Here is a 24,679-nt window from a genome sequence, read left to right as displayed (position 1 = left end):
AGGAGTTAGGCCAGTGTTTCTCAATGTCTCCCCTCATACCACTTCCACCTATTGGAAGTACCACTGGAAGTAACTGGTGATGTTGTCATCACCAGTTACTTCTGGATTGGGAGGCCAGATGTAATGTGACAAACACCGGTAAGAGGCTCAGCATGGATGGAAGGGCTTTTTCAAGCATGCAAAAAGTGCATGCTGGAGCTCTGCCTGCCAAGCCAAAACTCTACTGCTATTTGTCATGTTGGATTGCTGGCCTCGCTGCCAGGTGGTGGGGGTCTGGGGGTCCTGCGCGTACCACTGGAAACCAGTTCAAGTACCACCAGTGATACGGGAACCACTGGTTGAGAAACACTGTGAGACTGCTGGTGATGTCCACTGTGCAATCAGCAGCCACTGGTTCCCACAGTTTGGGAATGCTATTAACCAATTTCTGCCCAACCCACAGGTCTGGGCAGAAATGGATCCCTATTGTGTATGTGCAGTGTTGGGAAGAAATGGCTTAAATAGGTATTTGCATGCAGGATTACAGTAACATGTAGTTGCGTTGTGTCCAGCTGCTTGAAATGAAAGGAATATAAAGAAAGATCCCTTAATTTTTGTCCAGTCCACAGGTGTATGCATTTGGTCCCTGTTGGTCCCAGTATGCAACATTGGGCAGAAATAGCTTAAAGGACACTGATAAGTCCTCCAATTTTTTGTGGCAGATGCTAAGGGGCTGTGTATCTGGACTTCTTCCCACCTGAAAGGGAAGCATGAAGGGGGTGCATCAACTCTAGAAAGTGTTCAAGGATTCGGTGCTGTTGCTGCTTCTCTCAACCAAGCCAGCAGGTTCCCCAGTGGTTGACCTGTGTCGTCTTTACCAGCCCAAGCCAGGAAGGCTGGACTCCAGTTGAGCAGCTGCAGGCCTTCAGGCTTAAGGCCCAATCCTATGCATGTCTACTCAGAAGTAATGGGGCTTACTCACAGGAAAGTGTGGATAGGAGTGTAGCCTCAGACCCCAAGCCTAAGCATGTCTACTCAGAAGTAAGTCCCATTATAGTCAAGTGTGGCTAGGATCGTAGCCCAACTCTGCAGCGAGCAGCAGCCAACTCCTAGCCGGGACGAAGACGCCCCTCGGGCTGGAAAAGGGGGGCCGAAGCGGCAGCTCCCTCCGGAGGCGGAGGCTTTCCTGGCCCCGCCTTGGGGTGCGGCGAGGCCAAGGGGCCTCCAGGCGATGCGACGGGACGGCCAAGTGGACAGGAGTTGCGCCTCCAGCCAGCAGGGCGGAGGCGGCAGCAGCAGCAGCAGCAGCAGGCGCGATCTCGGCTCAGCCGCCGGGTCTCAGCCGTCCTGCCCCGCTGGGCCGAGGAGGGGCTGGGTGGAGTGTCGGCTGTGGCGCCGTGCACCGCGGAGGGCTGGTAGCTGAGCCCCTGGATCGGGATCGCTGGGCGCGGGGCCGAGCCGAGTAGTCCTTGCAGCTCCAGGCGCAGTCAGCCAGGGAGCCGCAGGCGACACGCCTCCCTCCGCCCTGTGGGTCTCGGCTGCTCCAGCGCCACGAGGGTGTCCCGGCCAGTCCCTTCCTCCCTGTGGACTCCGCATTCCCACCTCGAGGGGGATTCTCCCCGCATCTCTTGCAGCCAGTTCGCAGAAGAACCTTTCCAGCTACCTCTGTGGACTTGACTGGTCCGCCTCCCGCTTTGGAGTGTGCCTGGCTTTCCGCAGATCCTGCTTCAGGTGAACTCACTTGGCTGCCTCTTCTCCTCTCTTCACAGCTTTGTTAGTAGATCCACGTGTTTTGTGGGATCTGAGTGTAGCACTTGAGATTCCAACTGCAAGAAGATGTTCCTGGTGGGGTGAAGTTAGCGTGACCTTAATTAGGAAGTCGCTGCTAAAACGGAGCTGAACCTTGTTTGCACCACTTGGTCGCAAGTCCCTGCTGTTCTCTCAACACAGCTCCTGTACATCTGTTAAGGGAAATTGAAGGGTGGTGGAAATAGTTTCCTGTACTTTTAGGCCAGTGTTTCTCAAACTGTGGGTCAGGAGGGATCCACTAGGTGGGTCCCTGTTCATGTCAATGTTTTATTTTTAATATATTAGACTTGATGGTGTGCGACTGCATTTGGGGACATGTTAAACATCTGTACTTTAACAGGCTGCTATGTATATGCTTTTAACAATGATAGTCAATGGAACTTACTCCTTAGTAAGTGTGGGTAGGATTGCAGCCTAGAGGCCCAATCCTATCCAATTTTCCAGTGCAGCCATGCCAATGGGGCATGCACTGTATCTTGAGGTGGGAAGGGGAAGGCAATCACAGAGGCCTCCTCAAGGTATGGAAACATTTGTTCCCTTATCTTGGGACTGCACTGCAGCTGCACCAGTGCTGGAAAGGTGGATAGGATTGGGCCCTAGGATTGTTAAAAAGTTTCCTGCTTGATAATATCACTTCCAGTCATGACATAATTTCCAGTGGGTCCTGATGGATTCTCATTCTAAAAAGTGGGTCCTGGTGCTAAAAGGTTGAGAACCATTGTGGCCCATATTTTTATGGGCTAAAGCAGATTGAAAACCCTTGCAATCAATCATTCACAGCCTATTCCTAACCAACTTTCCAGCTCCAGTGGAGTAAAATGTGTAGAAATAAGGTGTGGTAGTTTATTCAGGATTATTTTATTCAAAGAAGATGCACTCTTGTTTATGTACTCCTAATGTCAAACAATGACATTTGCTGTTGATATATGTTATGACGAACCCTGAGGGAAAGCTTTGCTTGTCTGCTTCAGATTGTCTCCTTCCAGCTTCTTCGCTTGCTTTTGTGTTGCAGGGCCAAGGTGTGAGGAAAGTGTGCTTGTGTGAGTTTCTGTGTTGCACTGCTTCAAAATTGCTCACTTAGGATTGTTGTTTTTAGATGTGCATCTTCCATTGTATACATCAGGGGTCCCCAGCCTTGTAGATCTTGTGGGCATTACAGGAATTCTGGGAAGGGGTGGTGGGTGCAATGCACAAAATGGCTGTTGAGGATGGTGGGGCCAGGTGTATAATGTGATCTTGCACACCTTCCACCTGTCCATCCACAAGAACCTACCATCACAAAACAGCAGCTGCATGTGTTTACCAAGGGCCCAGTCCTATCCAACTTTCCAGTGCTGATGCAGCCATGCCAATAGGGTGTGCATTGCATCCTATAGTAGAGGGGCAGTCATGGAGGCCTCCTCAAGGTAAGGGAACATTTGTTCCCTTTCCTCAGAATTGCATTGTGGCTGCATTGGCACTGGAAAGTTGGTTTGGTTTTGGCTGTCAGTTGGTTTTGATACATTGACCATAAGGTGTTGGTGTTAGAATTGTTCAATATTTGAAGGAACTTGAATGGAATGGGATGGAGTTATCTCTTGGAGTTATCTCTTATTAAAACAGTTTTACAGTGCTTCAAGTAACTGAAGACATTACTGGAAAAAAATGCTTTTCAATAGTGTATTAGAACTCGTAATTTCATGAAAAAAGTCCATTATTCTTCCAGAGAGGCTGGGAATTTAGAGCTGTATCTTTTGTGCATTTTATCCATTGTCCTGTCATTTTCTGCCTTTACTAATACATTGTTCGGCCACTCCTTAATTGTTGAAACTGCTGGCAATTTCCTGCAGTAGGCTAGTACAGTCTTTGCTTTTGTTAAACCTTTCCTTGGCAGCTATCTGCAACTCTTCATAATTCTCATCCAAAAAGTTTGGTGATATACAGTAGTTAATTGACCAAGCCTCAGGTTTGCTTCAGTTACTTGTGAGATAACATTCAGTATTTGATTGCAGGAGATCTGAGTGAGGTGGCATCCCCACATTGGATGGGAGGGGGAGAAGTTCACTCAATCTGCCACAGCATTCTCAGCATTTAAATATGTTGATGTTAAAAAAAAAAGTTTTACCTGGTTTAATACTTCCTGTATTGCAGCTTTATTTTCATCTCACAAAAATAAACATGATAAAATACATAGTATAGGGGCAAGGCAAGGCAAGGGCTAAGAGGTTGGAAAGATACTGTCCTGTTCCCCCCCCCCCCCAAAAAAAATATTCTCCAACCTCCTCATTTTTGTCAGGCTATTTTAAGTATTATTATACTTTGCCCTTTGGGGCCACATGATATATTGCAAAATGCCTGCATGAAAGGTTCTGTAAGAATTAACATACTTGTCTTGTGGCCCAGACTGAAACTCCACAATTACCAGTGCATATGCGCCAAGTGCATTTCTGAGGGGAATTTTGAGGCATGTGAAATGGTCTGTAGTTCCTGTACAGAATAGCGTAGCAGTTATATTTGTCTCTAAATTGATACATGCCTACTTCCTTCAACCTACACACTGACTAAAAGACCTCCAGTAATGGTCTTCCTGAGGTAGCCACTACCTGAGGTAATAAAGCCACTTTCTTCTGTTGTAATTTGAAGATCCTGGGATAAATGCTGCAATAGTGTGTGCATAAGTACTAAGTACGCACTCCATATCCCACTGTAATCCCCAGTTAAAACTTTCATTGACATTAATGGTTCCAGATGTTGCCTTTGGCCTCTAAAACTTGAACCTGCTTTATGTTAGCATATGGCAAATGGATCTAAGCAGCTTTTTATCAGCCCACTCAGAAAGGAAGGTTATAGGTGTTGTGTTCACAGATGATTGTGAATGCATTTTCCTGGGAGCCCTGAATTTAAACTTTCAGTGCTATTAGACAATCCATTTTAATTTAATTCCTTCACAGCATCCAGGAAGGGATTTGCAGCTCCTTCAGAAACACAAATACCTCACAGAAAAGTGTGTCAGGTTGAAAACAGATGGCAATCACAGTCTTCTTCACTGTACCGGAGGTCACTTGTAGCTAAAATATTGATAGAAATTGAAGATATTGCTGATGTCTTTGGGGTTTTTATGCTGTGGGTTTACATAAGAACAGCCCCACTGGATCAGGCCATAGGCCCATCTAGTCCAGCTTCCTGTATCTTACAGTGGCCCACCAAATGCCCCAGGGAGCACACCAGATAACAAGAGACCTCATCCTAGTGCCCTCCCTTGCATCTGGCATTCTGACATAACCCATTTCTAAAATCAGGAGGTTGCGCATACACATCATGGCTTGTACCCCATAATGGATTTTTCCTCCAGAAACTTGTCCAATCCCCTTTTAAAGGCGTCCAGGCTAGACGCCATCACCACATCCTGTGGCAAGGAGTTCCACAGACCGACCACACGCTGAGTAAAGAAATATATTCTTTTGTCTGTTCTAACTCTCCCAACACTCAATTTTAGTGGATGTCCCCTGGTTCTGGTGTTATGTGAGAGTGTAAAGAGCATCTCCCTATCCACTCTGTCCATCCCCTGCATAATTTTGTATGTCTCAATCATGTTCCCCCCTGAAGCGTCTCTTTTCTAGGCTGAAGAGGCCCAAACGCCGTAGCCTTTCCTCATAAGAAAGGTGCCCCAGCCCCATAATCATCTTAGTTGTTCTCTTTTGCACCTTTTCCATTTCCACTATGTCTTTTTTGAGATGCAGCGACCAGAACTGGACACAATACTCCAGGTGTGGTCTTACCATCGATTTGTACAACGGCATTATAATATTAGCCGTTTTGTTCTCAATACCCTTCCTAATGATCCCAAGCATAGAATTGGCCTTCTTCACTGCCGCCGCACATTGGGTCGACACTTTCATCTACCTGTCCACCACCACCCCAAGATCTCCCTCCTGATCTGTCACAGACAGCTCAGAACCCATCAGCCTATATCTAAAGTTTTGATTTTTTGCCCCAATGTGCATGACTTTACACTTACTGACATTGAAGCGCATCTGCCATTTTGCTGTCCATTCTGCCAGTCTGGAGAGATCCAGACAGTTTGTGTTGTGTAATGTTTGGTGTTGTTCGTAAAAACTATAAAAAAAGACGGGATAAAAATTCATTAAATAATTACCTGTGCTTTTTTATGCCAATAAAGGTCTACTGACATTCATTCATACCTGTGCTTTTTTGTATGTCTCTGAACAGGTGAAATTGGAGAGCGAGCTAGTTTTCCAGGTTGAAGTTGGGCCAAGGACCCCTTGAGTGACCATCTTTGACTTGATGTACAATGCCCACAGATGCTGATCCTTCAACCATAGTGAAAGCACTTCACCTGGTTTTCCTTTCAACTTTCTGGGGCATGCAGATCTGGGTCACCTTTATATCCAGTAGGTTGGATCCTTCACCACCACCACCAGTACAGTATTTCCAGTACAATAGTTTCATTTACTAGAATGGTTTGGGAGACATTCAACATATATGGAGTACAAGTACATAAATATTTTGTGTAGTATGTAGTTAAACAAGCCAGGGAATTCCAGTGTTTGCAATAAGAAGAGAACTTGCAAAGAGTTCGTTTTATGAGATAAGTATTTTGAACATGGTTTTTTTTTTTGTATGCGTAAGATGATGGGGATACATTGTAATTTTAAAATAACCATTAATAATTCCTTTGCACTGTTTCTTTTTTTTTCCTGCAGGTTTTGTGATGGGCAGCAATCTCTCACAACACACATTTGGGTTCATTCAGAGTTGCCTGTTCCCCTATTACTTCCAAATTGGCTCTGCTTGTGCTTTTATCAATCTGACCATATTTGCTACATGCCATCCTAGTGAGTTTCTCAATGAGGAAGAAACCATGCAGGTAGATTTCCTTTTCAATGGGGTGTGTGTGCTTGAGAAAGATTCGTTTAGGTACAAAGCCATCTAATCCTGCTATAGGCAGTCTGTCCCTCCTCTGTGAAGGGCTTTGAATGGACCTTTGTTTATACCACCACTGGTATTGGGGTTTACAATCCTGAAACTGGCAAAGGTGTAATGACAGCCTGGGGTGTTTATGTCAGGATTTGGTTGCTCGCTTGGCTTTAAAATGAGAACCTTATTATGAAATATAATCAAGATTAACTTTGTCTGAAAGTACAATGGCAGGGTCATTCGTCTCCATTTTGCGGCCCCTTTGTAATTCTGGGACCATGACGACTTTCCATTTGGTTCAAATGCTTGGACAGCTATTATGCTAAATAGGGTTCTTGAGCGAAGAGTGTAGCTAGGCTCCTTATGCAGTCCAGATACTGTACTGAAAGATACTGATTTAGACTGACCAGCAATGTAAGGTCACAACTGTTTTTCCTTTCCAGATTACAGTTTTCTTCATTTGTGTCACAGCTGCTGCTCTAAATGCTCAGTGGTTTGGGCAAGTGACTTCAGATATTATGGCCGAAATGCACCTCATTGAACAAAGCTATGGCTTGGGAGAGGATGTCGGGTGGTTCTCAGACAAGTCTCTTATACAACTGCATACACTGGACTCAAACTACAGGGAGCTGACTAGCAAACTGAGCATATACCAGACCTTCTCCTCCCTCTGCAATCTGTGCTGTATTGCATGCAATGGTTTGAGTCTCTACTACATGGCTGCTCATCTTTCAGCACTGTAATCAATGGGTAAATAACCTAAGCAATAGCTCAGACTTTGTGTGGATACATGTTATGAATTGTGAAGTTATGGATTACAGCAGTTTCATCCATGTTCTGTGCTCAAGAGCACTTTCCAGACTTATCGGCTGTGAGCAATGTCATGCCACCAAAGAACTTAACTCAAGTATCAGTCCCTCTTTACTTTTTTAAATTACTTAAGAAAATACTGAAGACTGATGCACAGATCCTGGAGAGGAAATCCTGTATGGAAATATCATACTGGGTGGATCACTTCATTTGTTTTTTACCTCTCTTGATCTTGCAAGGGGAACAAAAGTGAAACTTGTAAGATAAATGTAGCTCAGCTGTTCAGGGCACCCGTGACAATCTGGTACAGGACAAGCTAACCATATTTGGTATGCGAGGGAAAAATCTATCAAACATTTTATAGTGTCTTCAGAAGAGGAAAACTGCTTAACCAAAAGGTGAATGTGTTTCTACCACAGCAGGAATCTGTTAAGATAGACTAAATTAAAGTCTTACTTTACAGGCACTTAGCAATAGACAAAGGAAGTAGACGTTAAATCCAGCTGCAGTAACAAATCAGTTTATTTACTGTATTGAAACAGGTGGTCAGTATTTCAAATGCAAGATGGCTAGGTCCCTCCCTTCTCCTGAAGATGAACATTGGCTAAAACTGTTCAGATAGTGCTCTACTCTCCCACCCATCTCTGCTTTTGGTGAGGCTTGTGTACAACAAATGCATGTAATTTGTACCAAGTCATGCATAGTAACTATTATAACTAACCAGATCATCTAGATTAGGAATGGTAAACTGGAGCTCCATATGCAAGTTACAGCCTCTAAAGCAGTTTTACCTGACCTCTTGTAGCCCTACCAAATTTTCAGTGAGATGCAGTATGAAGTTTGGTTAGTTTCACATTGTAAGGAGAAGAGAAAATTATCAAACTGTTACCAAAAAATACACCACTTTGTTACATCTCTGTTTGGATTTTGTGTGTGATCCATGGCACAGAGGTTATGTGCTGGACAATGGCAAAGCTACATGGTGCTTACTAGGGATCCTACCACTTGGCATGGGATTGCTTTGTGTGGCAAAATACATTTCTAGAACCCAGTCTAGAGAACAGAGACCTTTGAGAATGCAGTTTGACAGTCCCTTGTCTAGATTTGCATTCCACCAGAAGGACTGACTAAGAGATCCCATGACCAAGCTGTCTCTAGAGTAATTGATTGAAAGTCTCCATGCTGTAGTAGGAGAAACTCAGTGGAGACTGCAAAAATGATTATCAAAGCAGACTGATCAGGGAGGAGAATCTTTTACGTAACACTTCAAAAATAATTAAAAAGTATATAGAAATACGGAGTGATGGCATTGGTGAACTCTGTGCAGATGCATGCATCATATTTACCCCAGAAGCATACTGCTTTGCAAGGTGTCTCATTACCAGCTGTGGGTAGAGTAGGAGGAAAAAAGTACTGTAGATCATGTTGGGTAGTGAGAAATGTACTTTCAGAAACTGAATTTTGTGTGTGTTAGAACAGCTATTCTCAGTTTCAGAGAACAGGTTCCAGGCTTTGGAGCCCTTTGCACTCAGAAAAGGAGTCTTGGGGAGCCCTGCTGGCACATGTGCAGAGTCTTGGGGACCCATAGAATGCTAGCGTGTGCACAGACTAGTCCAGGCTGAGCCCAATGCTGAATACTGGTGAAGGGCCAGAACAGGAGGGGAATGATGGAGGAGAGCCACAAACAGGGCAGGTGGGAGAGACAAAAGAGCAAACTTGGCAGACGCCGATGATCTTATGGTGTGCGCATGAAAAGGATCTCGGGAGCCCCAGGGCTCCTTTGAAAAAGGCTGTGTTTGACTACCTCCTCTTTAAACAAATGTTTATTTTTGCTAGGTTAAGTTGATTTTATCACAGCAAAAAAACAGTAAAGCTCCCAAAGCTATGAACAATGTGCTCCACATTCCTTTGTTGAAAGGTACAAGACAGTAGTGAATAACCCTGTGAATAAACAGCTGTGAATAAACAGCTGTGCTTTAATCCCCGCTGCCAGCAGCAGAAAGAAAATCTGTTGATCTGCATGAATCTGCTGCACTGTTGAGCAGGAGGACCTCCTATTTGTTTCCTTTGTAACAGAATTGTTCAGCTGTGGTTCTGCAGGAAAATATGATGGGTGTTCCTTGAGATCCCAAAGTACTTGAATTTATGGCATTTATATGCTCACTTGTATTTACAAGACCCAGCTGCTCTGCAGGTTGAAGCCCTGATCTTATCTCCACTTGGGTGCTTTGAGAATGAACAACATTCTTGGTCTGAAGTTCAAGTTGGCACAAGCATAAACTGGTACTTTTTGTTGTTGTTATAGTTCACCGCCCCAGCTGTTCTGTATCATGTTTGGTCAGTTTTGTTCCATTTCTTTAAGACACGTGAATAAGGCCACTGCTGATAATTACCCAACTTAGGGCCCAATCCTATACTTACCCAGCACTGGTGTTGAGCCCTAGTACTGGCACTGGGTGCTGTAAAGCATGTTTACAGCACCCGGTGAGTAGTAGGACCTGCTTACAGCACCCAGTGAGTAGGAGGAGTGCTGGCACTGGGCCCACACCAGTTGGGCGCCCCACCATCTGGGGTGAGACTACCAGGCAGCAGTGCGGCCTATGGGGGTGGGTGGGACTGGTGGAGCTTTGCTCTGTCAGATCCTGAACTCCATGTCAGACTGGAGTCTCTGAAGTCTGCACCAGCAAAATAGCTGGTGCAGACTTGAGAAGCCCCATTGCAGGGCTTAGGGCTTTCCCCTGGGGAAGGGGATGAATGGGAGACTTGGCGGATTCCTGGCATCTGTTGGAAATGGCAGTAGCTGCTCCAGTAGACACTGGAATGCTTAGGACTGGACTGCCCTTTTGTAATGTAGGAGGAAACATAAATGTCAGCAGTGAATGTTGTTGAAAACACCATATCTTTCCTTTTTTCCTTGGGGAGTGATAAGACCAGGCCATAACATCATCTATTGATTGTGGTAGGAAAATACATATATTAAAAATTCTCCAGTCTTCTCATTTGATGGATCTGAAGAGGGCTTGGCATGTCCCTTTTGGCATGTTCTTGTCTGTTTCCTTATTTTTAAAATTCATGCTCAGCACTAGAGCCGGTGAACCTTCTTCCTCAAAAAGTAGTTTTTAGAGAAAGGAGAAAGTTTTACCAAAACCAAAAAGGTAGGAGTCCCTGTTTTCACAAAGTACCTGCAAAGACATAATTAAAAGTCACTCGTTTTCTTGCGGCGTTGAAATGAACAAGCCAGCTCAGCAAGAACAGATGCCTCGCCCTACCCGCTGCAGAGATTTGTAACATTTCACAAGTTCACAAGATAAAATTGCAGCAAAGCTTTTTTTATTTACATTTAGTAACTGATTTGCAGCACAAGGCTGTTTTGTTCCACGTATGCACTCCCCTTATTTTTTAATGAAGATGTATCTAAGATGGCTGCAGAGGCCCTCTAATATAGCAGCAGGTTCTATGGAGTGGCAATGATTAAAATATTAGACAGGAGCTCTGTGACTCCTAAATACTGTTCTTCCAGCATTACCAACTTCTCTTTTTGTGAACCATGAGCAACATGTAGCCCCCTGTTCAGCATCTTACCTTCGCTGTTGTAGAGCTTCCAATAATGTGGCTTGTGTGTCCATTTGGTAAATCTCTGCTCTTTCTTCATCCTCGTAATAAAGCTGTGCAATTTAATGCAGAAAATAAACAGATCAGACCTGTGAACAAAAGCCAGCATCACTGCCTTTAAGGCTCCAAGGGGCCATTTATGGCAGTGGAGCTATTCATCTGCTGTCATAAATGGCCCTGTGACAGTGCAAATGTCATGCCGCTGTCATGCACGAGGGAGCCACTGGGTGAAATGGCCAGTGGTTCTACACGCATGTGCCAGGCTCTCCCAGATGCTTTGCCAGCCCAAGTAAGGTGGTTCAGGGTAGGTGCGAGAACAGTTGGCAGGAAGTGAGCAGGAGTGGGATGGATTTTAGTGGCAAAGGTGCATGCTGGATCCTATCCCTGATTTTTCAACCCTTCCTGCTCCCTTCTTCTCCTTGGACTTAAACCAGCAAAATAATGGGTGCATCTGAGGAGCCCCTCAGATGATCAGTCAGCCTCCTGGGGAGGTAAGCAAAACATTCCACTTTCTGGCCATCTGATCACCCCCACAACCACAGAATGCAGAGTACACTCCAAAAGTGTAGCTGCGTGGTGGAAGATGGTGGGGGATAGGATTGGACTATTAACAAGTTTACTTTTTAGATTATTTGCTTTTCAGTAACAAGACAGACAAATAACAGGTGTAGTTTCCTACCTCTAGTTCACTGGGAAAATATTTTTTTTCTATATCCCAAGGAGGCAATTCTTCAAACATGACCATTAAATGGTCAATAAATCTGAAACACAATAACATCATGTTCACATTGGTAATAGTGCACAACACCTCCGCTTCAGCAGTGACTGGAGTTGAATTTGAGAGAGACAATGCTTTGTAAAATTTTAGTCCAGTGGTTTCCAAACTTTTTAGTACCAGGATCCATTTTTAAAAATGACATTCTATGGAGACCCACCTAGCTTTAGGAGATTTAAAAAGAACAAAACAAAAAGGTTTCTCCATTCCAGTTGCTCAAGCCTCTGTATTTGTCCTTTTTACTACTACTGGGACGGGGCGAACCGCCTTTCAGAACATTTATTGAGCTCCACGTTTATTGTATCGGGACCATTCTAGTGGTCTTGTGTTCCCCTTAGCCTGGCTTTTGATAAGTGCTAAGGCATGTTAGCCTACTTGCAAGTAAATGCACATGTGCTGCTCCTTTCAGTTTTCATAGGGCTCAATACGTTTTTCTTGTCAGTTATCAGTTTGACAGTTTTCTGACCCACCAAAAACTGGGTTGAGAGTCACTATTTTTGGGAACCACTGCTTTATTCAATGTAACTTTATGCAAAGGTGCTAACCAAAATGGTATTTACAACAAGCACAGACTGCTGTATTGGGCCATTAGGAAAAATGTCAAAACCACAGTACAGGTGGGGCCTCAGTATCACCCATTCTCCGACTCACTGCGGATGCAGAAATTCACAGATAACCAAATCTGTAATCGGCCCCTTAGGCCCTCTGAAGGGGACCTTCCAGAGGACTTTCTGAAGCCCGCAGAGGCAGTGCATGTCCACCCGCTGCCCCTGCGGGCTTCAGAATGGCTTGTAGAGCCGAAAGAATGTGACTTCCAGTTTCCCAACCGAAACCAGAAGTGATGTTTTTAGATCTTTTAAGGCAGGGGTGTCCAAACTTTTTGGCAGGAGGGCCACATCATCTCTCTGACACTGTGTCGGGGGCCGGGGGAAATTTACGTTTCAATTTTGAGTAAATTTACATAAATGAATATATTAGAGATGGCACTTATATGAATGAATGCATTTTACTGAGCTTTTTTGTAATACACATGAGATCCAGAAAAGGGGTGTTGTTAAAATAATTTCTGACACATATAAACACACCTCTTCCCTGGGAAAAGTACAGAACAAAACTTAAGAGGAGTCAGAGTGGGCTTCTCCCCCCCCCCACATGCAGGAGCATGTTTTTACTCTCACTCTCACCCCCCCCCCCACAATCCTGGCAACAAGCAGCAGCAAAGGAACACAGTCAGTCAGGGAGCTGGTGGGCACCCATTCAGGACAGGAGTTCGTTTCTCCTCATTCATACAGAGAAGGGAGCTGCCTGTCTCTCTCTCCCAGTCCCTCCCCCAGCCTGCACCCAGCACCAAACAAACTTAGAAGCAGGCAGAGAGCTGTGTGCATTTCCCCATTCACAAACGGACCTCTACCTTCCTCGCTCTCTGCCAGCAACCCCAACAAGCAAAAGCAGTAGGTTTCCTCCCCATTCAAACATCCCATGAGTTCTTCCCTGCAGCCCCAGCCTCCAACACGGAGCACACACTTTCCTGGGAGTAAGCCCCACTGACTCTATGGGACTAACATGGCTAACGAGCCAAGTTAGAGAGGCTTTGAAGGGCAAGGAAGCTTCCTTCTGTAAATGGAAGTCTTTCCCTAATGAGGAGAATAAAAAGGAACATAAACTGTGGCAAAAAAAATGTAAGAAGGTGATATGGGAGGCCAAGCGAGACTATGAGGCCAGCAACATTAAGGGGAATAATAAAAGCTTCTTCAAATATGTTAGAAGCAGGAAACCCGCCAGAGAAGTGGTTGGCCCTCTGGATGGTGAGGGAGGGGAAGGGGAGATAAATGGAGACTTAGAGATGGCAGAGAATTTAAATGAGTTCTTTGCATCTGTCTTCATGGCAGAAGACCTCGGACAGATACCGCTGCCCGAACGGCCCCTCCTGACCGAGGAGTTAAGTCAGATAGAGGTTAAAAGAGAAGATGTTTCAGACCTCATTGATAAATTAAAGATCAATAAGTCACCGGGCCCTGATGGCATCCACCCAAGAGTTATTAAGGAATTGAAGAATGAAGTTGCAGATCTCTTGACTAAGATATGCAACTTGTCCCTCAAAACGGCCAGGGTGCCAGAGGATAGCAAATGTCATGCCTATCTTTAAAAAGGGAAAGAGGGGGGACCTGGGAAACTCTAGGCTGGTCAGCCTAACATCTATACCGGGTAAGATGGTGGAATGCCTCATCAAAGATAGGATCTCAAAACACATAGATGAACAGGCCTTGCTGAGGGAGAATCAGCATGGCTTCTGTAAGGGTAAGTCTTGCCTCATGAACCTTATAGAATTCTTTGAAAAGGTCAACAGGCATGTGGATGTGGGAGAACCCGTGGATATTACATAACTGGACTTTCAGAAGGCATTCGACAAGGTCCCTCACCAAAGGCTACTGAAAAAACTCCACAGTCAGGGAATTAGAGGACAGGTCCTCTCATGGATTGAGAACTGGTTGAAGGCCAGGAAACAGAGAGTGGGTGTCAATGGGCAATTTTCACAACGGAGAGAAGCGAAAAGTGGTGTGCCTCAAGGATCTGTCCTGGGACCGGTGCTCTTCAACCTCTTCATAAATGACCTGGAGACAGGGTTGAGCAGTGAGGTGGCAAAGTTTGCAGACGACACCAAACTTTTCCAAGTGGTGAAGACCAGAAGTGATTGTGAGGAGCTCCAGAAGGATCTCTCCAGACTGGCAGAATGGGCAGCAAAATGGCAGATGCGCTTCAATGTCAGTAAGTGTAAAGTCATGCACACTGGGGCAAAAAATCAAAACTTTAGATATAGGCTGATGGGTTTTGAGCTGTCTGTGACAGATCAGGAGAGAGATCTTGGGGTGGTGGCGGACAGGTTGATGAAAGTGTCGACCCAATGTGCGACAGCAGTGAAGAAAGCCAATTCTATGCTTGGGATCATTAGGAACGGTATTGAGAACAAAACGGCTAATATTATACTGCCGTTGTACAAATCTATGATAAGACCACACCTGGAGTATTGTGTCCAGTTCTGGTCGCCTCATCTCAAAAAAGACATAGTGGAAATGGAAAAGGTGCAAAAGAGAGCGACTAAGATGATTACGGGGCTGGGGCACCTTCCTTATGAGGAAAGGCTACGGCGTTTGGGCCTCTTCAGCCTAGAAAAGAGACGTCTGGGGGGGGACATGATTGAGACATACAAAATTATGCAGGGGATGGACAGAGTGGATAGGGAGATGCTCTTTACACTCTCACATAACACCAGAACCAGGGGACATCCACTAAAATTGAGTGTTGGGAGAGTTAGAACAGACAAAAGAAAATATTTCTTTACTCAGCGTGTGGTTGGTCTGTGGAACTCCTTGCCACAGGATGTGGTGATGGCGTTTAGCCTGGACGCCTTTAAAGGGGGATTGGACAAGTTTCTGGAAGAAAAATCCATTACGGGGTACAAGCCATGATGTGTATGCGCAACCTCCTGATTTTAGAAATGGGTTATGTCAGAATGCCAGATGCAAGGGAGGGCACCAGAATGAGGTCTCTTGTTATCTGGTGTGCTCCCTGGGACATTTGGTGGGCCGCTGTGAGATACAGGAAGCTGGACTAGATGGGCCTATGGCCTGATCCAGTGGGGCTGTTCTTAGGTTCTTATGACTTACTGCTGAGTAGACATGCTCTCCAGCTGCATTCAAACATTCCCACATTTTCTTTCCTGCAGCATCCATCTCCAACACCAAGCACACACAGCTCATTTGGATCCACACTTTCTTGGGAGTAAGCCCCACTGACTCTATGGGACTTACTGCCGAGTAGACATGCTATCTAGTTGCATTCAAACATCCCTGGGACTTCTCCCCTGAAGTGCCAGCCCCTGACCCCAAGCACACTCACAGTCCAATCGGATTCACACTTTCCTGGGAGTGAAACCCACTGAGTCTGATGGGATTTACTGCTGAGTAGACAAGCTCTCCAGCAGCATTCAAACATCCCGCAATTTCTCCTTTGTAGTGCCCAGCACATGCAAGCAGCACAAAAAGACTCCGTTTTCTCTCCCTCCTCAGTGCCTGCCCCCCCAAGCCAACTCAAGCAGCACAAACGGACCCAAGACTTCTCATCCCCATCAGAAGCCTGCACTCAGCTGCAGCCTCCCCAACCTAATGGGAGACTTGTGGATGGGTGGGGCTCCTGCTCTTAGCATTTTCCTTGCTGTCGCTGCAAAGAGCAATTGCGTCTGGGCAACGAGGAGGGCTCCAGCGGGCTGAGTGCCCATTAGAGATGGGGGCTCCCTGGGGGGCTGGATTGGGGCCCTCTGTGGGCCGCAAGTGGCCCGGGGGCCGGGGTTTGGGCAGCCCTGTTTTAAGGCATTCTGAGGCCTGGAGAAGGCATAAAAATGTCACATCCTGTTTCCCTCAGATAGATGAACACTATCTCTTTGTTCCCTTGAACACTGAGTCCCTCCACAGAAAGGACTTTGCAGAAGGGAGAAAGGCGGGGTAGAAATAAAGTTAATAATAATAATAATAATAATAATATCTCATATATATAGGCTATCACTATGATGAAAGATAATATTGAATGTGAATCAGGCTTACAGCTTCCTCGCCTCTAAGTGATTAATTTGTGTTTAATACAATGATTAAAAAAAGAATTAACCTGGATTCTTCATGAAAAGCAGCAATGAAGTCTGTTTGCCCATGCTCAGGATACAGGAACAGCACTGGCCAGGTAAGGCTACCATTTTCATCTAGAGAGACCTTGGCACCAGTAATGTTCCCTGAGCTAAATCCTTCTAAAGACATCTCGCCCAAATCTGTTGCTATTTTGCTGTCATCCTCAGATGATGCTAAAGACAATTTGATATTGCGATCCTATATTTAAAAAAGACAAGAAAAAAAATTAGCTTGCAGCAAGGAACTAAAATATTTCTTATGTACTTCAAGGCCCACCATTTTCAATTATTATTATTATTACAGAAAGAGCTACCCTGATAGCTTTGAGTAAGGCCTCCTTCTGAGACAATTCCTTCTTCTCCTGTAATTTGGCTTTTCTCAAATCCCTCTCTTCAGTACGCTGCAAGACAGACAAAACTATGTCACAATGCAGAGGAGAGATTAGCACACCTTCAGCTTCAGTCTACTGTAGTTCTTACTGGGATTCCCTTTTTCCGCCTAACCTTGAGTCTGTCTGCTTTGATCCTTGTTTCCAGAAGTTTCTTTTCTGTGGGATCTATTTTCAGTCCCTCTTCACACCAAGTGAGGGCTTCACGAAAGTGTTTGAGTTCCAGGTGGCACAATGCTCCTTCAAAAGTGGAAGATTAACAGTCTTTATGCTTGTGTCAGCAACAAACACTGATATGCTTCAGTAGGCTTCATACCTTCAAAAAGACAATGGCCACAAGCACTTAAGCATTTCAGATGCTAAATACACTGGCTCCCTGACTTATGGATGGCTGCCTCGGTGCTTTAGCACATGTGCTGTAAGTCTGTTGGCGGTGCTTCCATGCAAGCATGACACTGGGCTGCCAAAAGCTGGATTTCAAGTGACATACATTCCAACTTACATTCAGACCTCTGGAACCTAACTGGTATGTAAGTAGGGGATGGCCCAATCTTACAGTGCTGGCTGCTGCAAAAGTGCTGTAAAGCACTTTGTGATAGCTTAGGCAGCCGGCACACCAGCAGACTCCAGCCTTCCCACAAATGCTGGCAGAGCAAAAGAGATCTGCCAGAGCAGATAAACCTGGTACAGAGGGCAAGAAGGGAGTTGAACTGGGTGGGTGGAATGGGAAGGGGTGGGACAGGGGGTGGGCAGGTTGACCCGGGAGAGTCACAGAGGCCTGAACTCTACTGTCACTTTTGCCATGACCTACTGCCAATAACTTCATTCCACCCTTGCCTTCTGTTTACCAGAAGTAGGTACAACACACCCTTTAAGTTGTATTAAAAACCCATTTTTACCCGGTTCACAGGTGTACACATTTGGTCCCTGTTGCGTATATGCAACACTGGACAGATATGGCTTAAGTAAATATTACATGACGTTTTGAAAGTTTATGTTTCTGCTAAACAATCTATCTGCTAAACAAAGTATAACAAAAAATTTATTGCTGTTGTTATTACAGAGTGCCACCAGAGCTTCCTTAGTTATGTGGAAGCCACTGTTCCAATGCTACCACTGGTTCTGAAATAATGGTAGAGTGTCTTACCTCTTACTATTGCTTTGAGGTGATCGGGTTTCAGCTTCCTTGCTGCGATGGCATCATTGAGAGCCGAGCGACAGTTGCCTAAACACAACACATCTTTGTAAAATTTGGATAATTACATTAGATTTTAAAAGTGTTGCCTGTGCAGGGAGACTCTAGGGTAGGATTATTGTCGCCTTAATTTTGTATTTCATTATTTTAATTGTAGATGCAAGCTGCCTTAGGGACCACTAGTAGGAAGTTAAGGTATAACATCTCTTAAATAAATAAATAAATAAACAAACAAACAAATAAATAAATAAAATAAAGACTGGACCACAGTGCAGCAAGGCAGGTAAATAATTTTAAATGCAACAATACAGATCCAACTGTAAGGGCAATAAAAAGTGACAATAATATGATATACATGAGATGCAATTCCAAAAACATGAGTGGAGAACACATGCACAGTCCTTGATGCTCATGTGTTTTTAGAAGGTTCTGTGCATGTATATATGTTTTTTAAACTAGTGTTCCTGCATACCTCAGGTGTACCACCCCCAGAATGCAGGATATTCACCTTAGTCTATTCCTTCCCTGTGTTAACATCTAGTGCAGCGGTGTCAAACATAAGGCCTGCGGGCTGGATGCGGCCCCTGAAAGCTTCTCAGTTGCTGAGGTGTTACAGCTGAAATGGCAGCCCACATGAGTATTGGGCTTCCCCACATTTTGAAATATGATCAAGATATACGTACTTTCTCTTCTGTAATTTGCAGTTAATGAGTTTCTATATGAGAACAGGGTCTGATTTCTGGCCATTAGCAGCTTAATGACGTCACTTCCGGCTCTCAGTTGGAGCCCTAAATGCTAACTATGTATGAAACAAGTTTGACACCCCTGATCTAGTGCATCTGTATGTGGAACAACACTTTTACCAATAGGAGATGTTGGTGGTGTTTACTTCTGTCACGGACAAGCAGTCGGTGGCTCCTGGGTCAATTTTCTCTAGCCCTGTTACTCCTATTACATATTAATAAAGGTATGGTAAAAGCTATTTCACCTCTAAAGGAAATAAAAATGTATTCAAAGTAGAAGAGAGTTAATCTATACTTTACTATTACATTTTCCCTCTGCATGTTATGTAATATTTCCATGCAACATTATGCCTGACTGTGTAAATTCTATAACTTGAATATTTTTTTCTGCTGATGGATGTCAACTTTTATTATAGAGTCTGCCCACTTGCCTGTGTGGTATAATACACTTCTAGCCCTTAGAACACTATCTGGAGAATAAAATGCTCCCTGGAAGAAGAGAAGGTGACCATCCCTGCTCTATGAATTAATCTTTTAAGGATGGTTTTAATCTGATAGTGTAAGGCAGTGGTGGTCAAACTGGTGGGTTGCAATCCAGCACTGAAGCATAAAAGGGCCACTTTCCCCTTAAGGGAACTGACCCAGAAATGGATGCCCTGAAGGTGCTGCAGTGATCACAGTGCTGTGGGCACCCAGGAGCATTTTAATGTACCTGGGAGGATTGTGCAGCTTCCAGGAGGCTCCTGGAGGCTCACAGCCCCCTAGGTGAGCCTACCCTCTGCAGCAGTGAGCTCTGATTGGAGTCACTTTCAGAAGCTCCCGGAGAGTTTCAGAACTGCTGGCATAAGGGGTTGGAGCAGATTATTAATGAATCAACACTGATTAATTATAATATTTAATAAGTTTTAATTATAAAATTTGTTTTAAAATCTATGAAAAACTATGAACTTCATGTCAACTATAATATTTATAATTGTATATAATAATCATCTTGACCACTCTCACAAGGAAGCCCCCCCTTACTGCAATTACTTTGCAGACAAAGATCTAGTGTGAAAATCTATTGATTAGTCTTTGGATAGTTATGATAGAAATGGTTGAATGGTTGAACATCTTTTTAACAGGCATCTTTTCAAATGTAGGCATATGTAGTTAATGCTACTATATATGAAACACATGAGCAATGGAAAGCCTTACATCCTGATATCTCTTTTGGTATACAGAATTTAACCTTTATGGTCTGTTACCCAAATAAAACTGTGCGGCAGCTCTGTTTGTAAGAAGCATGGCGTTCAAGTCTTGGTCACTACACTTCTTCTTCAGCCCTTCTGTGTAAGATATCACAGCTTTCTTATAATCCTTTTCCTTGAAGTAATCATTGCCCTCGTTCTTGTAGGTTGTTGCTTGTGCTGATAAAAGAAAACATGTGGACATATCCTAAGCAAAGGCAGTCATTGGGTGACTACGCAATAAACTGCCAAGTTATCCATAGTAGGCTACCAATGGCCATCTTTACATTGCTAGAGAAAGTGTTGACCACCATTGCAAACTTCATTCATTGTTACATTTAAACAGTAACATGTAAGCCAAGATCATAAAAGGTACCTTCTGGAATTTGTTCTTCATCAAATATGATAGATTGAAGGCATGCCAGATCAGGATGCTGCTCAGAATCTATTTCTGAAGGAGCTGTCTTCATGAACATCGGAATCTTGTCAAACTCCTGTCAACAAATGCAGGCAGCCCAAATGATGACGGATGAAAAAAAAAGTTTAGAATTATTTCTTGATTTAATAGATTTATAAGTGACTTTGACTAAAATTCTGCACAAAGTGAATAAGAACAGAACATAATAACTACAAAAAAATTAAAAGAAAAGGTGAGAGATCAACACATAAAGCCCTAGCAATATAAGATATTTGGGGAAATGATAGCTTCTTGCAAGTTACTTGGGAAGTGAAATTTCTGATCAAAGCCAATATTTGTGATAAGCAACCAAGGGGTGGCAGATATTTTAAGATTACTTACTCTAAACTGAAAGGATTTATTGTGTACATTACAGTCTCTTTAACCCTCCCCCTTAGAAACCAATTCATTACCCAACAACACTCTCCTTTCCATCTATTTGCCTTCAGTTCCATTCCGACAAGCTTTCTAGGAATATCAAAGACTGTGTGTGAAACTATCCCTGTGACCAACCTGTCTGCATTCTTATCATAAGCAAACCAAATAAGAGAGCCACTGTCATGATGCCTGGCAGCAGGACCTCTCAAATAATTTTTAATATATTCAAATCAAAATGTACATTAATCACAGTCCAATAAGCACACATATGGAAAAGGCTTTGCAGTTTGTCACAACACACCCCTTCATTCTTCCAGCACTTCCAGTAATTAGAATGTCAGCATACGTTACACACTATCAGGTGGCAACAGGCAGTAGTCATTGTGCCGACAATAACAGGTATAGTGGGCAGAAAAGCCCAGGTCTTGGGGCGTATTCAGCACACATCAGCAACCTGGACACTGCATACTAATGTCAAACAACAAAATTAAATTTGTGCAATCACACGTTCGTGGCGCAAAGTTTCATTCCCAACATACGGTGTGCCAAAGCACAAATCAGGCATGTTCTCTAATTTTGCTTCTGAATCCCAGGTGCATGGGGGTTTGCTAGATAATAAGCCTAAGACTACCCTGAGACCCAGTGTGGTTCGAAATGGCTAGTGCTGTGTTTCTTGACGTCCGTCCCTGCTGTACCACTTTGCATGGAAGTACCACCGGAATTAACCGGGAATGATGTAATCTCCACTTCATGGGCAGGAGGTCTGGTCTAGAGGGTAGAGCCTCCGTCTGCCTGAAGATAACATCCACAAGGTCGCCAGTTCGAGGCCACCAGCACCGTGCGACCTTGGAGCAGCTGACAAGCTGAAGCAGAGCAATTCCATCTGCTCTGAGCGTGGGAGGATGGAGGCCAGAATGTGAAGCCAGATCGGAATGAAACACCTGAATGTAGTCGTTCTTGAAAGAAAGAACCTTCTTTGAAATTGTAAAAATCCCTATTTAATAGGGATTTAATAAAAGCCTGCCTATGTAAACCGCCTTGAATAAAGACCAAGAAAGGCGGTATATAAATACCTGTTATTATTATTATTATTATTATTATTATTATTATTATTATTATTATTATTATTATTATTATTATTATTATTATTATGTCGGATTGGAAGGCCAGATGCAACACAACACCAGTAAGGGGCTCAGGCAGATGGGAGGTTGCCAAAAGTGCCTGCTGGGGCTATGCCCACGGAGCCAAGCCTCCTCCTGCTGCCTGTTGCCTTGCATTGCTGGTCTGCTGCCAGGTGTTTGGGGGGTCCCACAAGTACCTCCAGACACGTCCTCGAGTATCACCGGTGGTACGAGAAACACTGGGCTAGTGTGTTGAATTTAAGAGCAGGAAGACTTGGGTTCAAATCCCCCAGCAGGCAGCAAACTTCCTGCAGGAGGATGGGTCGGGTATCACCTTTCGCCTGATCTACCCAACCTGCTGCTAGATTACAGGGGGTAGGACGAGACCCCCTGGGAGGAAGATGGGGCTGGAAAAAGAGGGATCGTCCACCAGATCGCGAGTTCAGGATGGCCACATCTCCGCCTCGACCCCCTGCGATGCCACCCGCGCTTGCGCAGGGCAGGATCGCCTTGCCCTCCGTGCCGGGTGCAGGTGGCTCCTGCCGCTCTCCCGCAGGGGAGCCGCGGGGCAGGAAGCGGCTCCCGAGACGCACCTGCTCCCAGGTGTCCGGGCCGAAGGCGCCCTCGTAGCGCTGCGGGCCGCGGAATTTGTCCAGGAAAGCATCCAGGTCCCCCTCGTGCTCCTCCGCAGCCTCCTCCGCCATCATCTGCCAGGCTTGCTCGCTCCGCCCTTCCGGAGGAGGCCCCGACAGCGAGGAGGAGCAGCGCGGAGGCGGACTCGAGCGCGCCTAAAGGATGCTCCCGCCCCAGCCCTTTGGCCGGTGCCCTCTCGCATCATCTGGGTCTGCGGCGCTGCTTTCCAGCTCTCCCCTTTGCCTCCCCGGCTTGCCAGGTCCGACACCAACACGCTTCCCCGGCCTGCCCTCTGCCAAGATGAGTATTTCTTCATTGCACGTGTGAATTCTGTATGCACAAGCTCACAGCCTGGATTTCCCCGTGGAGAAGCCTGCTCCCCCCTCCCCGCTTTACCCTTTCCAAATAAGGTTGGCAAACAGTCCCCTTAGAGTCCAATTCTCTGCATATCTACTCTGAAGTAAGTTCCTTTATAGTCAATGGGGCTTACTCCCATAAGAACGTAAGAGCCCTGCTGGATATCAAGTTAAAGGCCCATCTAATCCAGCGTCTTGCATCTCACAGTGGCCCACCAAATGCCCCAGGAAGCACACGAGACAACAAGAGATCTGCATCCTGATGCTACTCCCTGGCACCTGGCATTCAGAGGTAGCCTGCTTCTCAAACCAGGAGATTGTACATGCACATTATGGCTTGTAACCCATGATAGACTTTTCCTCCAGAAATTTGTCCAGTCCCCTTTTAAAGGCATCCAGGACAGATACCATCACCTCATCCTGTAGCATTGAGTTCCACAGACTAACCAGAGCCCAGCTGGATCAGGCCATAGGCCCATCTAGTCCAGCTTCCTATATCTCACAGTGGCCTACCAGATGCCTTAGGGAACACACAAGACAACAAGAGATGGTGCCCTCCGGCATTCTCCCAGGTAAGTGTGGATAGAATTGCAGCCTGTAATCGCTCAGCCCTGTTTACTTGCCCAGGAAATGACACACATTTGTTCGGAAAGAGGCACTCATCACTATGCTCAGGTTCGCACGACAGGCGTGTTTCACGTTCAAGTCCTGAATTCCATGCAGGAGTGGGCCATCACGGATCAAACCAAAGACAGGGCTTGCATGATAAGCTTGCATCTGCAGCACAATGTTTCTCAGTTGACTAGTTCACATGCTCATCTGCGAGCCATCTAGCCCAGTTCAGGCCTAAAGGTGGCACCATTGCTATGGAATGTGGTTGCATGAATGTCATGGGTCCCTCTTGATTACTGAGGCTGCAATCCTAAACACACTTCCTTGGGAGTAAACCCCATTGGCTATGATGGGGCATACTTCTGAGCAGACATGCGTAGGATTGGGCTCTGAATGTGCTGACTGTGGGCAAGAAGAGCTGCACAAGTCTTTCTCCTCCCTTCTGCCTGCCCCAGCTATGCTATTCCCATTTGTGAACCTTTTCAGAGTCCTTGCACTGGCTTGCCAGAAAAATCCAATTTATGAGCCTATGTGCATATTCCATTATTTCTTTAATTCTATTTCATCTTTAAATTAAACAAATCTTTGGAAGTGTACTCTCCTAATCTCCTGCATTTCTGTATATGCCAAGTCCAATTTAAAACCCATTTCTGCCCAGCCCACAGGCATACACATTTGATCCCTGTTGCATATATGGGCAGAAATGGCTTAAGAAGGGAAAAGATGTGAGGAAAGGGGAGGGAAGCAGTAGCACACCAGGTCCCCTCTCCCCAACAGCAAAACAATACCCCTATAATGTGGGAATCTCACAAGGGAGTATCCTATGCAAGGTGGCTGGAGTGTGCTTTGCTCTCTGGCAGACAAAACCCCTTTTTGATACTTAGCAAGCAAATGCCTCGGAGGCTGGCTTCTGTAGGGAACCAGTGCTTTTTATTGCTTTCGGCAGTTGGTAAATCAATTCCTTCTGTAGGCTTCTTTCATTTTTG

General features: G+C 45.0%; 2 protein-coding genes across 2 annotated transcripts; one reads left to right on the top strand and one right to left on the bottom strand.

Moving 5' to 3' along the window:
• The first annotated feature begins 1,645 nt into the window (after positions 1-1,645).
• On the top strand, positions 1,646-7,481 carry LOC136649731 (transmembrane protein 205-like). The gene is made up of 4 exons (XM_066626580.1): positions 1,646-1,710; positions 5,998-6,179; positions 6,492-6,655; positions 7,149-7,481. The coding sequence occupies exons 2-4, from the start codon at positions 6,080-6,082 to the stop codon at positions 7,446-7,448; spliced, it is 564 nt and encodes a 187-aa protein (XP_066482677.1). The 5' UTR covers positions 1,646-1,710; positions 5,998-6,079; the 3' UTR covers positions 7,449-7,481.
• Positions 7,482-8,013: 532 nt separating this feature from the next.
• Positions 8,014-22,811, bottom strand: TTC4 (tetratricopeptide repeat domain 4). Its single transcript, XM_066625616.1, has 10 exons — positions 22,686-22,811; positions 20,510-20,627; positions 20,152-20,313; positions 18,114-18,191; positions 17,082-17,206; positions 16,892-16,978; positions 16,562-16,776; positions 11,807-11,888; positions 11,098-11,180; positions 8,014-10,697 (listed from the first exon to the last, which is right to left on the bottom strand). Exons 1-10 carry the CDS (start codon positions 22,797-22,799, stop codon positions 10,598-10,600), a joined length of 1,164 nt encoding a protein of 387 aa, XP_066481713.1. The 5' UTR covers positions 22,800-22,811; the 3' UTR covers positions 8,014-10,597.
• Positions 22,812-24,679: the final 1,868 nt, after the last annotated feature.

Source organism: Tiliqua scincoides, chromosome 4 (genome assembly GCF_035046505.1).
Source record: "Tiliqua scincoides isolate rTilSci1 chromosome 4, rTilSci1.hap2, whole genome shotgun sequence".
Lineage (NCBI taxonomy): Eukaryota > Metazoa > Chordata > Lepidosauria > Squamata > Scincidae > Tiliqua > Tiliqua scincoides.
This window is presented reverse-complemented; position numbering and strand designations above follow the sequence as displayed.

Excerpts from the sequence above, each read along its gene's own strand:
- TTC4 (XM_066625616.1), bottom strand. The coding sequence starts at position 22,799 with ATGATGGCGGAGGAGGCTGCGGAGGAGCACGAGGGGGACCTGGATGCT. Across the intron at positions 18,192-20,151 it reads TGCCGCACAGTTTTATTTGG|GCAACTGTCGCTCGGCTCTC; the intron begins GTAACAGACCAT and ends TGTTGTGTTTAG. Across the intron at positions 11,181-11,806 it reads ATTTTCCCAGTGAACTAGAG|CTTTATTACGAGGATGAAGA; the intron begins GTAGGAAACTAC and ends TAAATTGCACAG.
- LOC136649731 (XM_066626580.1), top strand. The coding sequence starts at position 6,080 with ATGCCCACAGATGCTGATCCTTCAACCATAGTGAAAGCACTTCACCTG. Across the intron at positions 6,180-6,491 it reads CTGGGTCACCTTTATATCCA|GTTTTGTGATGGGCAGCAAT; the intron begins GTAGGTTGGATC and ends TTTTTCCTGCAG. Across the intron at positions 6,656-7,148 it reads ATGAGGAAGAAACCATGCAG|ATTACAGTTTTCTTCATTTG; the intron begins GTAGATTTCCTT and ends TTTCCTTTCCAG.